The 12,519-nt window shown below is 46.3% G+C and overlaps 1 protein-coding gene across 3 annotated transcripts in view; it reads right to left on the minus strand.

Annotated features, from left to right (window-relative positions):
• LOC309496537 (uncharacterized protein) overlaps positions 1 to 12,519 on the minus strand; it is a 134,672-nt gene that overhangs the window by 107,832 nt on the left and 14,321 nt on the right. For all 3 annotated transcript variants that reach the window (XM_082166529.1, XM_082166530.1, XM_082166531.1), the window contains one exon: positions 582 to 3,042. In XM_082166529.1, the coding sequence (XP_082022655.1) occupies positions 1,916 to 3,042 (1,127 nt within the window). In that variant the 3' untranslated portion in view covers positions 582 to 1,915. Of the gene's footprint in view, positions 3,043 to 12,519 lie in introns of those variants that run through there.

The following is a 12,519-nucleotide window of genomic DNA, read 5'->3' on the forward strand; positions in this document are numbered from 1 at the left end:
CCCATTTTTCATGAGCTGAACTCAAAGATCTAAGACTTTTTCTATGTACACAAAAGGCCTATTTCTCTCAAATATTGTTCACAAATCTGTCTAAATCTGTGTTAGTGAGCACTTCTCCTTTGCCGAGATAATCCATCCACCTCACAGGTGTGGCATATCAAGATGCTGATTAGACAGCATGATTATTGCACAGGTGTGCCTTAGGCTGGCCATGGTGTGCAGACTTTTTTCCCTTTTTTATAAATGTTCTTGTCGAGCACCCAATTTGAGCAACATATTGCTTTGGATGTGAATGCTTTTGATCTGATTTCACCTCAGATCATTGCCATATGAATAGCGTGCACTGTCCGTAGGTGTTCACATTAGCAGTAATGAGCTAACACAAGAATGACTGGAAATTTCTCGCTTTAAATAGAATTACATAAAAAGAGAATATTTATTTTCAATTGAATTAGATAATTCTAAAGTAGACACATGAATATTTCTGTAGATATACTGTTCATGTCTGTGACAAGTATTCGCAGAGTTTTGTTTCGTTTTTGTGACACGCACCAGAAAAAAGTTCACAGAGACAGCAGAAAGCACACTCTTTTTTCTTTATTTTACAAAAGCACTATGTAAAGTCCCTTTTACAGCTTAGCATGAAGTATTGCTTTTATCTGAATGACCATAAATGCCAGAATATTTTAAGTCGATCTCGATGCTATGTAAAAAAAAGTCTGGCAGAATGCTCTGGCGTGTTAGTCGACACCAGAGGGTTCAGGTGTCCTTTAAGGTGTCAGTTTAGGTGGAACATTTTTCACCACTTCATGAGTGATATCTCTAGTGGCAATTAAGGGTTCCTTTATATTTGAAGCTTTTTCCACACTGATCACATGTGAACGGCTTATCTCCGGTGTGAATGTTCATGTGATACTCAAGGTTTGTCTCTGTTGTGAAGCTCTTCCCACACAGTTTGCAGGTGAAAGGCTTGTAAGACTGGAAAAACTGGAAGAGAGAGCTACTCTCTGAGAGAACAAAGGAAATTAACATTTAAACTCACTCTTGTGAAGTTAGCATCACCATTTGAGACGCAAAGTCTCACCTCAGAATACAAATCTTCCCCTCCTCCCCCACTTCCCCTCTCTCATGCTGAGATCACATGAAATTCACCCAAAAATCTATATGGTTTAATGTGAATAATTATCATACAGTATTACACATGTTTGGTATCATTTGAAATGTCTCAGTGCGACTGGTATAAAGGTCACATTCCCAAAGAAGTAGTCCAAAAGGTAATAAGGTTTTTAAGAGTTTAGAGATAACTGGCACACAAAGGAGGGTGGGTCTCTAGACAAATGTTCTCCGACTCCCAAAAGCTGTCAACTCTGAATGTAAATTCCCATTGTAGCAGATGTTTCCATGTGAAAGAAGTTTCTGTCTATATAATGAAATGCAACAAGAGGATCAGGGCGATTCTTTAACCCAGATCAGCCCGTGATGCAAAGTGTAAGCAAAACACTTCGCATCATGTATTTAACAATGTCAAGGTATTGAATCTTCTCTCTTTATTCAAGATCATTTGATGTTTTGTATCTATTCTCTTTGAACTGATTATGAAATTGACCTGATACATTTATCTGACATAATAAATTGTAAACATTGATTTTATTCTAACGGACTCTAACAGTAAAGAGTTCAAAAGAATCGTCAAACATTCGCTCACATTTAATGATGCACAAATATCATTAAAACTTTTTCATTTATGGAGTCAGATCAAATAATGAGAGAATTCACATAAGAAAATGTATTTCATTTAATAAAATTACTTTGCCACGAGAAAAGACAGTAACATGCAGAGACCTTCCCCGCTGACTGGATGCCTCCATTGGGCCGATTGAGCGTGGGCTTACAGGCTTCTCTCCGTTGTGAATTCTCATGTGGACATTAAGGTTTCCTTTTTGAGTGAAACTTTTTCCACACTCTTGGCAGTAGAAAGTCTTACCCCTCCAGTGTGAATTCTCATGTGGCCTTTAAGATGTTCTTTTTGAGTGAAACTCTTTCCACACTGTTGGCAGGTGAACGCCTTCTCTCCATTGTGAATTCTTGTGTGTTTTTTAAGGTTTCCTTTATCAGTGAAGCTCTTTCCACACAATTTGCAGGTAAAAGGCTTCTCTCCAGAGTGAATTCTCATGTGGCCTTTAAGATGTCCTTTTTGAGTGAAACTCTTTTCACAATGTTGGCAGGTGTAAGGCTTCTCTCCAGTGTGAATTCTCATGTGGACTTTAATGTTTCGTTTATCAGTGAAGCTCTTTCCACACAATTTGCAGGTAAAAGGCTTGCCTCCATTGTGAATTCTTGTGTGCTTTTTAAGGTTTCCTTTATTAGTGAAGCTCTTTCCACACAATTTGCAGTTAAAAGGCTTCTCTCCAGTGTGAATTCTCATGTGGCCTTTAAGATGTTCTTTTTGAGTGAAACTTTTTCCACACTGTTGGCAGGTGTAAGCCTTCTCTCCAGTGTGAATTCTCATGTGGCCTTTAAGATGTCCTTTTTGAGTGAAACTCTTTCCACACTGTTGGCAGGTGTAAGCCTTCTCTCCAGTGTGAATTCTCATGTGGACTTTAATGTTTCGTTTATCAGTGAAGCTCTTTCCACACAATTTGCAGGTAAAAGGCTTCTCTCCAGTGTGAATACTCATGTGGATTCTAAGATGTCCCTTTTCTGTAAAGCTCTTTCCACACTGTTGGCAGCTGTAAGGCTTCTCTCCAGTGTGAATTTTGACATGTCTATTACGGCCGCTTTTTCTTGTGAAACTCTTTCCACACTGATTACATTTGAATGGCTTTGCTCCAGTATGAATTTTCATGTGGACTTTGTTTCGTTTTTCAGTGAAACTCTTTCCAGTCTTTCCACTCTTTTGAGGGACTTTTTGTGAGGAAATCTTTTCAGTCTGTGAGCAACTAAAAGATTTTTCTCCAGTTATGCAATCATTATGTTTCCCATACTGATCTTTCTCTTCCATTTCATTTAGTTCTTGACTTTCCAATTTAAATGCCGTCAGATCTAAAAGAGACAAATACAAGTTAACCAGAGTTTAATGCCACAAAACAACAGACATCAAGACATTAACACATCAAATTAATTTAAGGCATCAAAACCAAAAACATGTATCCTAGATCCTAAACCTACTAGGCTACTGAAAGAGGTGTTACCTGTAATCTCAGAAACGTACTCGGTTACTAACGTAACCTCGGTTCTCTCTAGAAGAGGGACCGAGTACTGCGTAAGATATCTTACGCTAGGGGAAAATCCTTTTTCCGCGAGATATTGAAGCCAAAAATTATCCTTAATTTTGTAATAATGCAAAACGCGTTGCAGCAGCAATGCAGACATAGGCGAGACAGCTCGCGCGCCTATTGGCTGCTCTGCGGCAACTGCAGCAGCCTATCGAGCGAGGCCTGGCGTGACGTCAGACCCAATCAGGGCACTTCGCGCCCGCTGCGTCACGTCCCGCCGAAATGGGCGTGGTCTAGGCCTATAAATATCGCTCGCAGGCAGCTATTATCTGGTTTTTCATCATCGAAGCAACCAGAGCGTGTGCATGCACGGCAAGATACGCAGTACTCGGTCCCTCTTCTAGAGAGAACCGAGGTTACGTTAGTAACCGAGTACGTTCTCTTACGAGAGGTCTCTCGTACTGCGTAAGATATCTTACGCTAGGGGACCCAGTGTAAAACGCCGTGCGTGCTGAGATCTGACACCAAAGACCCAAGGGCGAAAGCCCGGGGTACATATAGTGCACAATCACTCAGTGAACTCACAGAGAGTCCGGGAAGAAGGAGGGGTGCAGCCTCACTTTCCACATAAAGTAGCGTCGAAGGGACGCAAATTTCATCATACAGACAGGGCGGGGTACGGCCTGAACTGATGGAAAAAGAAAATGTGGGTCTTACACAGTTTGCCCAGCTTTAAACTGTCGAAAATTGAGCTGTGCTCAGTAAACGCAGCATTCTGAGCTGAACGCATCAGGTCAGATAATACTGGTAGTCTAGACCGACAGCAGCCTGGCCTGCAGGGCGGGAACCTCTAGGTTATAGAACCTTACAAATGTAGACGGGGAGGCCCAGCCTGCCGCCATACAAATATCTTGCAAGGCAATCCCACTCGACCAAGCCCACGAAGAGGCCATGCCTCTTGTGGAATGCGCTCTGACACCCAAAGGGCACTGCATGCCCTTGGAGGCGTATGCCAGCGCTATAGCATCAACTATCCATCTGGATAGGCTCTGTTTCGACGCGGCTAGTCCCTTAGAACGTCCGCTAAACGAAACAAAGAGCTGTTCCGTCTGTCTGAAAACAGACGAGCGAGACACATAAGCTCGTAATGCCCTGACTGGGCAAAGGAGGCTCGCGTCTCTTTCCTCATCAGGGACCGGTAGGGCTGACAGAGAGATAATCTGCGCCCTAAACGGTGTGTTGAGGGATTTTGGAACATAACCGTGCTTAGGTTTGAGTATAACTTTTGAGTCATTGGGCCCAAACTCCATGCACGCCGCGCTCACAGAGAGCGCGTGCAGATCCCCTATGCGCTTCACCGAAGCGAGAGCCAGCAAAAACACCGTTTTGAAAGACAGGTGTTTCAAATCGATTGACTGTAAAGGCTCAAATGGCGCACCTTTCATGGCTTCCAGAACCGTAGAAAGGTCCCATACGGGGACTGAGGGAGGTCTGGGAGGATTCAGTCTCCTAGCTCCTTTAAGGAAGCGGATGACTAAATCGTTCCTTCCTATTGACTGACCAAGCGTTGTTTCTGAGAACGCTGCTATAGCCGCCACATAAACTTTGAGCGTGGAGGGGGCCCTGCCCCCATCCAACAGCTCTTGTAGGAAGGAAAGCACCTCCGTCACATCACAATTTGTGGGTGACACACCACGGGCTGTGCACCAGCCCGAAAACACTGACCATTTCGAAGAATAGAGTCGTCTTGTAGACGGAGCTCTAGCCTGCGTGATCGTGTTTAATACTCCTTTAGGGAGTCCAACATGTACCCATTGATGGCCCAGACATGAAGGGACCATAGATCCGGGTGAGGATGCCAGATCGAGCCGCGGGCCTGTGAGAGGAGATCTCTCCTCACTGGTACTGGCCACGGGGCAGTACTTGCTAACTGCATCACGGCTGGGAACCAAGGTTGGTTTTTCCAGAACGGTGCTACCAGCAGTACTGAGCATCCTTCTTCCCTGATCCGTTCTATCACCTGAGGCAGGAGAGAGACGGGGGGAAAAGCATAGAGCGGGCGGCGGGGCCACACATGGGCCAGCGCGCTCCTGCTCTTGGAGAAAAATTCTTGACAGTGAGCGTTTTCTTGAGACGCAAACAGGTCCACTTCCGCTCTGCCGAATTTCTTCCACAGCAGTTGGACTGTCTGTGGGTGTAGGGACCATTCGCCTGCCGGAACGTTGTTCCTGGACAGTCTGTCTGGTCCTATATTCATGATCCCTGGCACGTGCGCTGCTCTGAGCGAGCGCAGGTTGCACTGAGCCCATACCAGGAGGCGTTCTGCCAGCCTGTACAGTTTCTCGGATCTGATGCCGCCCTGGCGATTTATGTAGGATACCACAGACATGTTGTCCGAGCGGACCAAGACGTGGTGACCTTTTATTTGGGGACAAAAACGCGTCAGCGCGTTGTCTACTGCCAGCATTTCGAGGCAGTTTATGTGCAGGAGCTTCTCCCGTTCTGACCACTGGCCGAAGAACGGTCTGCCCTCGAGCAGCGCTCCCCATCCCGAGGTGGACGCGTCCGTGGACACCACTTTCACCCTCGAGGAAGTCCCCAGGCTTACACCTGATTGGTACCAGTCGTTCGCTTTCCAGGGTTTCAGCGCTGTAACGCATTTCTGATTGACCCTGAGGCGAAGCAAACCGGGTGCCCACGCTTTGCGTGGGACTCGCGCTTTCAGCCAAAACTGCAGCGGGCGCATGCGGAGCAGACCCAGCTGGAATACTGACGATGCTGAGGCCATGAGACCTAGCATCTTCTGAAATCTTTTGAGCGGGACAGACGCGCCGCAGCGAAAAGAGTTCGCTGTGCGTCGAATGTCTACCGCGCGCCGTTGTGATAGTCGCGCTATCATGGATAGTGAGTCCAGTTCTGTGCCCAGGAAAGATATTTTCTGACTGGGTGACAGGGAGCTCTTCGCCCAATTGACACTCAGACCCAAATCCTCGAGGTGATCGAGTAAAATGGTCGTGTGTTCTATGAGCACTGCGCGAGATTGCGCTAGAATCAGCCAATCGTCCAAATAATTCAGCACTCGCATGCCTCTCATTCTGAGGGGTGCGAGCGCCGCGTCCATGCACTTCGTAAATGTACGGGGTGCTAGGGACAAACCGAACGGCAGGACTGTGTACTGATATGCCTGGCCCTCGAAGGCGAATCTCAAAAATCGCCTGTGACGTGACGCTATCTGTATTTGAAAATACGCGTCTTTCAGATCTATTGACACAAACCAATCTCCTTGGCGAATCTGCACAAGGATTTGCCTGGTCGTGAGCATCCTGAACTGTCGCTTCACAAGCACTTTGTTCAGTTGCCTTAGATCTAGTATGGGTCTGAGACCCCCGTCTTTTTTCGGTACCAGGAAGTATCTGCTGTATAGCCCTCCTTCGCTCTGATCTTGAGAGAGGGGTTCTATGGCCCCTTTTCTCAATAGTTTCGTCACTTCGGCTCGAAGTAGATGTGCTACTTCTGTTTTTACCGTGGTCTCGACGCGCGCCACATAGCGGCGAGGGCGTCGGCGAAACTGCAGCGAATAGCCTCTTTTTATAATGTTCAGCACCCACTTCGAAACCCCGGGCAGCTTTGCCCATGCGTCTGCATGGATAGCTAGGGGTCGAATACGAAGCGCGCTCCGCTCGCTCAGCGATGGAGAAGCTTCTGTGTGCTGTAACACAAGCGTGTCGCTCGTGACATTTGAGGCATGGGGCGCGCTGATGACAGCGGGCAGATTGCCCGCGCTCGACTCCTCTACGGTGGTTAACCGCGAGGGGGAGGGCTGGGCGGTTCCCGTGGGAACTGTTATGTCTATGTGTGGATGTGGGCGCGGGACAGCGGGCACATTTATCACACCGAAAACATCGTTCGCTTGCGTGAAGCGAGTGCATGTTGGTTTCGTTTTTACAGAAACCGTGAGACATGCGTAACGTGGTGTTAGTGGGCACTGGGTAGTGGGCACATTCACCATGTTTGAAGCGCAACCGACCTGAGTCGGTTTTATGTGCGCGAGCCCTGTGTGACAGGCTGTGCTTATGTGTAGGGATGGGCACTGGGCAGTGGGCATTCTTACTACACACGAAACACCATCGGCCGTGGCCGGGACACCAGAAAATACGCTCTTTTGGGGATTTATCTGGGTAGCCGTGAAAACGGCATTTGTGTGCAGGCAAGCGGGTGACAGAACCGACTTGTTGGCTGCAGAAAACACTGGAACAGTCACATTTTCTGGAACTGGACGAGCGAATAGCTTTGGTGTGAGTCCGGCCGCAGCGGGACTGGAACACCGTCGTTTTCCGAGCTGTGCTAGGACGACTTCGGGGCCTCGGGCTTCACCGTAACCTTAGGTCGCGGGGCGCGTCCTGCGGGGCGGCGACCGGATGAGCGGGAGCGCGGTCTCGCGCTTCTGGCCTGGCGGCGCTGTGAAGTGGAGGCAGTGGACGGTGGCTGTGGCTGTGAGCTCTGAGCAGACGGTTTCGCACGGCCTGCTGCAGAGCTGGAGCGCTTCGGGAGGAAGTGCTTCATAGCCTGAGACGCTTTCTGTACCTCTGCGAATCTCTCCGCGAAATCTTTGACGGAGGATCCGAAGAGGCCTGCGGCGGAAAGCGGGGCGTCGAGGAACGCGGTGCGCTCAGACTCGGCCATTTCCGAGAGCGTCAGCCATAGATGTCTCTCAGACACGGTGAGAGAAGCCATAGTCCGTCCAATGGCTTGCGCTGCGGACTTAGTAGCACGAAGGGCGAGGTCCGTGGCACTCCTTAAGTCCGGCACGCAGATCGCGTCAGGTCCTTCCTCATCCAGCTTACGGAGGAGATCGGCCTGGAAGATCTGGAGCGTTGCCATGGTATGCAACGCTGACGCAGCTTGCCCGGCGGCGGAGAAAGCGCGGTCTGTGCGAGTACTCGCATGAGTTCCGTCTCGATGGAAGCTCTTTTGCCTGACGAAGTGCGGGCAGGGGGCGCGGGGTCCTCAGAGCCCGCCCAATCCTCACTGCCTGACGCCAGGATAGAGCAGGAATCATCCTCTCCCAGCAGGGCTTCCTCATCCGCGATATCAACGGAAGCGGCGGCAGACGGCGGCCGCTGTCCGTCAGGAAGCGAAACAGAAGAAGCCGGGGAAGCAAGCGGGCGAACCGGCGAGCTTTGGCGGCTGAGGGAGGGTTCCGGGGCCCGCTGGGCACGGCGCTTTTTACGGCGCGACGCCGCGGCGGGCGGGGGAGCAGTCTCGGTGAAGACGGCTAGGCGAGTCCTCAGAGTCGCCATTGCCATCAGCTCGCAGTGAGGGCATCCGCCGTCAGCGAGCGCGAGAGCTGCATGTTCCTCACCCAGGCAGGAAACGCAGATCACGTGGCGGTCCCCGTCGCTGAGTGTGGCTCTGCACGAGCCGCAGGAAGGCATCTTTAAAAAGACGCTAGCTCTTTTAGAAATGTGTGTCGCAGCGGCGACACACACACACAGAAATACAGTGTAATAAAGAGAAGGATATAAGCGCCGGAAAGCGCAGCAGGAAGGCAGGAAGGCGGCGCGGCCAGCGACTTCAGTGACTCGTCCCGCTGAAGGTGCTCTCTCTCGACGGCGCGGCTCCTAATCCAGCTCCAGCGATGCGTGTGCTTCGCTTGAAGGATGAAAAATCAGATAATAGCTGCCTGCGAGCGATATTTATAGGCCTAGACCACGCCCATTTCGGCGGGACGTGACGCAGCGGGCGCGAAGTGCCCTGATTGGGTCTGACGTCACGCCAGGCCTCGCTCGATAGGCTGCTGCAGTTGCCGCAGAGCAGCCAATAGGCGCGCGAGCTGTCTCGCCTATGTCTGCATTGCTGCTGCAACGCGTTTTGCATTATTACAAAATTAAGGATAATTTTTGGCTTCAATATCTCGCGGAAAAAGGATTTTCCCCTAGCGTAAGATATCTTACGCAGTACGAGAGACCTCTCGTAAGAGAACTGAGTGTTCTCCTTACCTGATGGTGGCAGTCAGTGGGAGTTCTGAGTCACTCCCCCATGTTAACCCTCTGGGGACCAAGCTGTTTTTGTGGCCCTTGAGATGTTCTGACATGCTCTGACATTTGTGCTTTTTTCAGTTATTTATAAACATGTTAATGGCAAAGGTGTAAATTCACTCTATATAGCACAAACAGGCCTACCATAATATGCGAGCAACATGTATGTAGATGTTTGTATTTTTAAGAGAATAATGTTTATGCGTGGTTATTTAAAAAAATAAAAATGAAAGTTGCTGAAATAAGACCACAAAACTCATACAAAATATGTGCCCACAAGACTTTTGACTAATGGATGTTGTCCCTTTCAGTTCTAGCTTCAAAATTATGTGAAAATAGTCTTGCTTTATCGTTCACAAAAAAAAATACATTGATTTAAATGGTGTAAAACAGGTTTTGCTTGGAAAGCCAATATGCGAGGGGGAGGAGTAGTTTACACCTTAGTCCCACCCACTCTGCATAATGACTCTGCATAATTAGCCATTCATTCAGGTGTGACACTGACTGAGCCACAATGCAAAGACAAAATATATATTTTGAAGAAGACTTATATTGACCATTTAAGATTTTGCTTACATCTATCTTGTAAATATGTTTTGCTATTTTATTAAAAAGGTTACAATTACAACAATAATTACAATTTCAGCAATATTTCTGCAAAAAAGTACTCTTTCTTTGTAAAAAAAAAAAAAAAAGATTATAGGCCTACATTTTATCATATGTATTCATTAGTTTGAATATAGCCAACATTGGAACATCTTAGTCTATGACTTTATTTTTGACAAAATAGTATTTTATATATATTCAGAAAAGCTTATTTGATGTGACAGTATATTCTACAGTAAAAACTGTACCCAAATCTAGTCAACAAAATGTTGTCTTTCATACTTCGCCTGACTGTAACGCAGTAACTGTAACTGTAAAAGCAGTTTATTCTTTCACACACAGACGCGCGATTCATATTTAGGCTAAACACTCTTTACAAATAGACGCGCGATTCATATTATAGAAACGCGATTCATCTTTTTGTTTACATAAGCCTACAACGTTATTCCATAACGTTATTCCACATTAACACTTGAGAAAGGATAACTTAGCCTACCTCACTCCTCAGCGGGATCTGCTCCTCATATCAGCACGGAAAATTTTCTCCATAAGGTAGGCTATATTATGCCTCTTTGTTTACAGCTGATGTGGGGGCGTTTCACAGACTGAAATGGTTCTCAGAATTTGCGTTTGAATAGCACGCGCTCTCCGGGGAGTGGTCACATTACTTTTGAATGGCTCGTAATGAGCTCGACTGGAGTCGCTCTCTTTTTATACAGATTACAGAAGCTGATAATATTTGTTTTTTATATAAATTACTTCATTTAAAAGCTGCGATCTCAAGCTTTATGCCCGTGGGTCTGTTTGCCTGTTTGACTGAATTTTCGCGGAGTTATAGATAATTTTCGAACGCGTTTCAAATGGGAGTTTACTGACAGAGAGAAGGCAGAAATAGCATCATGTTAGTTTTTCTTTATTTGTCAAAAAGCAAAACACTTTATTTGTATTGTGAGTATACAGAAAAAAAATAGAAACTGAACAGGATCGATTGATGTATTACACGAAAATGAAAGATCAAAATTAACAGAGCATTTTGTGTTTATTTTTCATTGCTAAAAAAAAAAACGAGCAAAACGCGCGGGCGCGTTTTTGGTCCCCAGAGGGTTAATTGCCAATTAGGGAAAATGGAGTATATAGGTGCTCTGAGTTTTCATTTGGTTAGCACTCTCTGTGGGATAGTTTCTCACAGGAGCAGCTCTTAGAATCCCATTGATTTTCTTTCTTATACTTATGTCATGTAGCTTTGATATTTTGTTGTAGTTATTTTGTTTGTTATTTCTTTGTTTCTTTATTTCCCTAGACTTTTGTTTGTTATGAGTGATTATAGTTATATCTGTGAAAGAAAATAAAACAATCATTCGTTGAACGTTGATGTTTGATTCCTCTTTTATGTTGCGGCATAAAATTGGGGACTCGTCCGGGATAGCTACATGTATAAGTAATTGTATAATGTTTTAGTGTTCACTTGTGTAAATGAGTAGACTTCAGGTTTAAGAGTGTCCTCAGCTGGGTTTACAATCTTTCCATCGGGTCACTGTTTGTTATTTTAGTTTGTTGTTTTGCCTTTCTTATTTTTGAAGGTTATTCTAGGCGTAGGTTTTAAATCTGTCGGGGGTACGCTTCGGGCTTTTGGTTTAAATGTACCAACTGTCCTTGAGTTCAGCTTTTAAATGCCGCCTCGAGTCCGGTACACCTTTGAAGATTAGGTGGGTTCAGTTAGTTTTGTTTATAGTTAGGAACCGAAGTCTCATTTTCATTTAAGGTGACACTGTTTGCTGTTTTCCGTGTCTGTGCTGTTTGTCATGCCTGCTAAGAGTAGCCTATGAAGATGATGTTGGGAACGACTTGTGGTAAGTCTTCATCTATCTTGTAACTAGGTGAAGTTTGCAACAGGAGCGTGTTATGCTGCGACTGTCCCTGGCGAGGTGGCTTATGGGATTTGTAGTCTTAACATTGTAGTTTATGGCTCGTTTCCACTGAACGGTACGGTACGCAATTATTTGCGTTTACACTATCAAAAGTTGTGAATGGTACCAAAATGCTGAACCGTACCGTAGCACTTTTTGGGTACCCTTTCATTGTGGTACCTAGCACAGTGGTACGGTACTAAAGGGTGGAGCTAGACTCACTGCAGGACGTTGATTGGTTGACAGAGAATCGTCACTTGCGCGTGCTTCAAGGAGAACGACAACGCAACACAAGAGGCGCCATTTTTAAACCACAACACCGTTGCAAAACAATGCCGCCACGAAGCATAACGTTACCGTGGTCGACCCAGGAGGTGCAGACCTTCCTGGGTATCATCGGTGAAGAAAGGGTGCAAAGGGAACTCGATGGCATGGTGAGAAACGAAAAGGTTTTTCAGCATGTTTCTGAGAGGATGGCTGCCGAGGGTTTCCAGCGGACGTCCGAGCAGTGCCGCATTAAAAACAAGAAACTGCGGAGTGACTATCGTAAGGTGAAAGACCACAACAGCCGGAGTACATATCCAGTTACGTTACTTGTACAGATACCCTAATAAAATACAACTATTATACTACTATTTACTATTACTACTAAACATGTTCTACTTAATAGATATTAAAGAGAGATGGGTCTAATGATAGAACTTAAGGTAAGAGCTCAGTCTGAAAATTATTGTGAAATATCAGAGAGAGAGA

The sequence above is a fragment of the Leuciscus leuciscus genome, assembly GCF_965113295.1.
Source record: "Leuciscus leuciscus genome assembly, chromosome: 4".
Classification (NCBI taxonomy): Eukaryota; Metazoa; Chordata; class Actinopteri; order Cypriniformes; family Leuciscidae; genus Leuciscus; species Leuciscus leuciscus.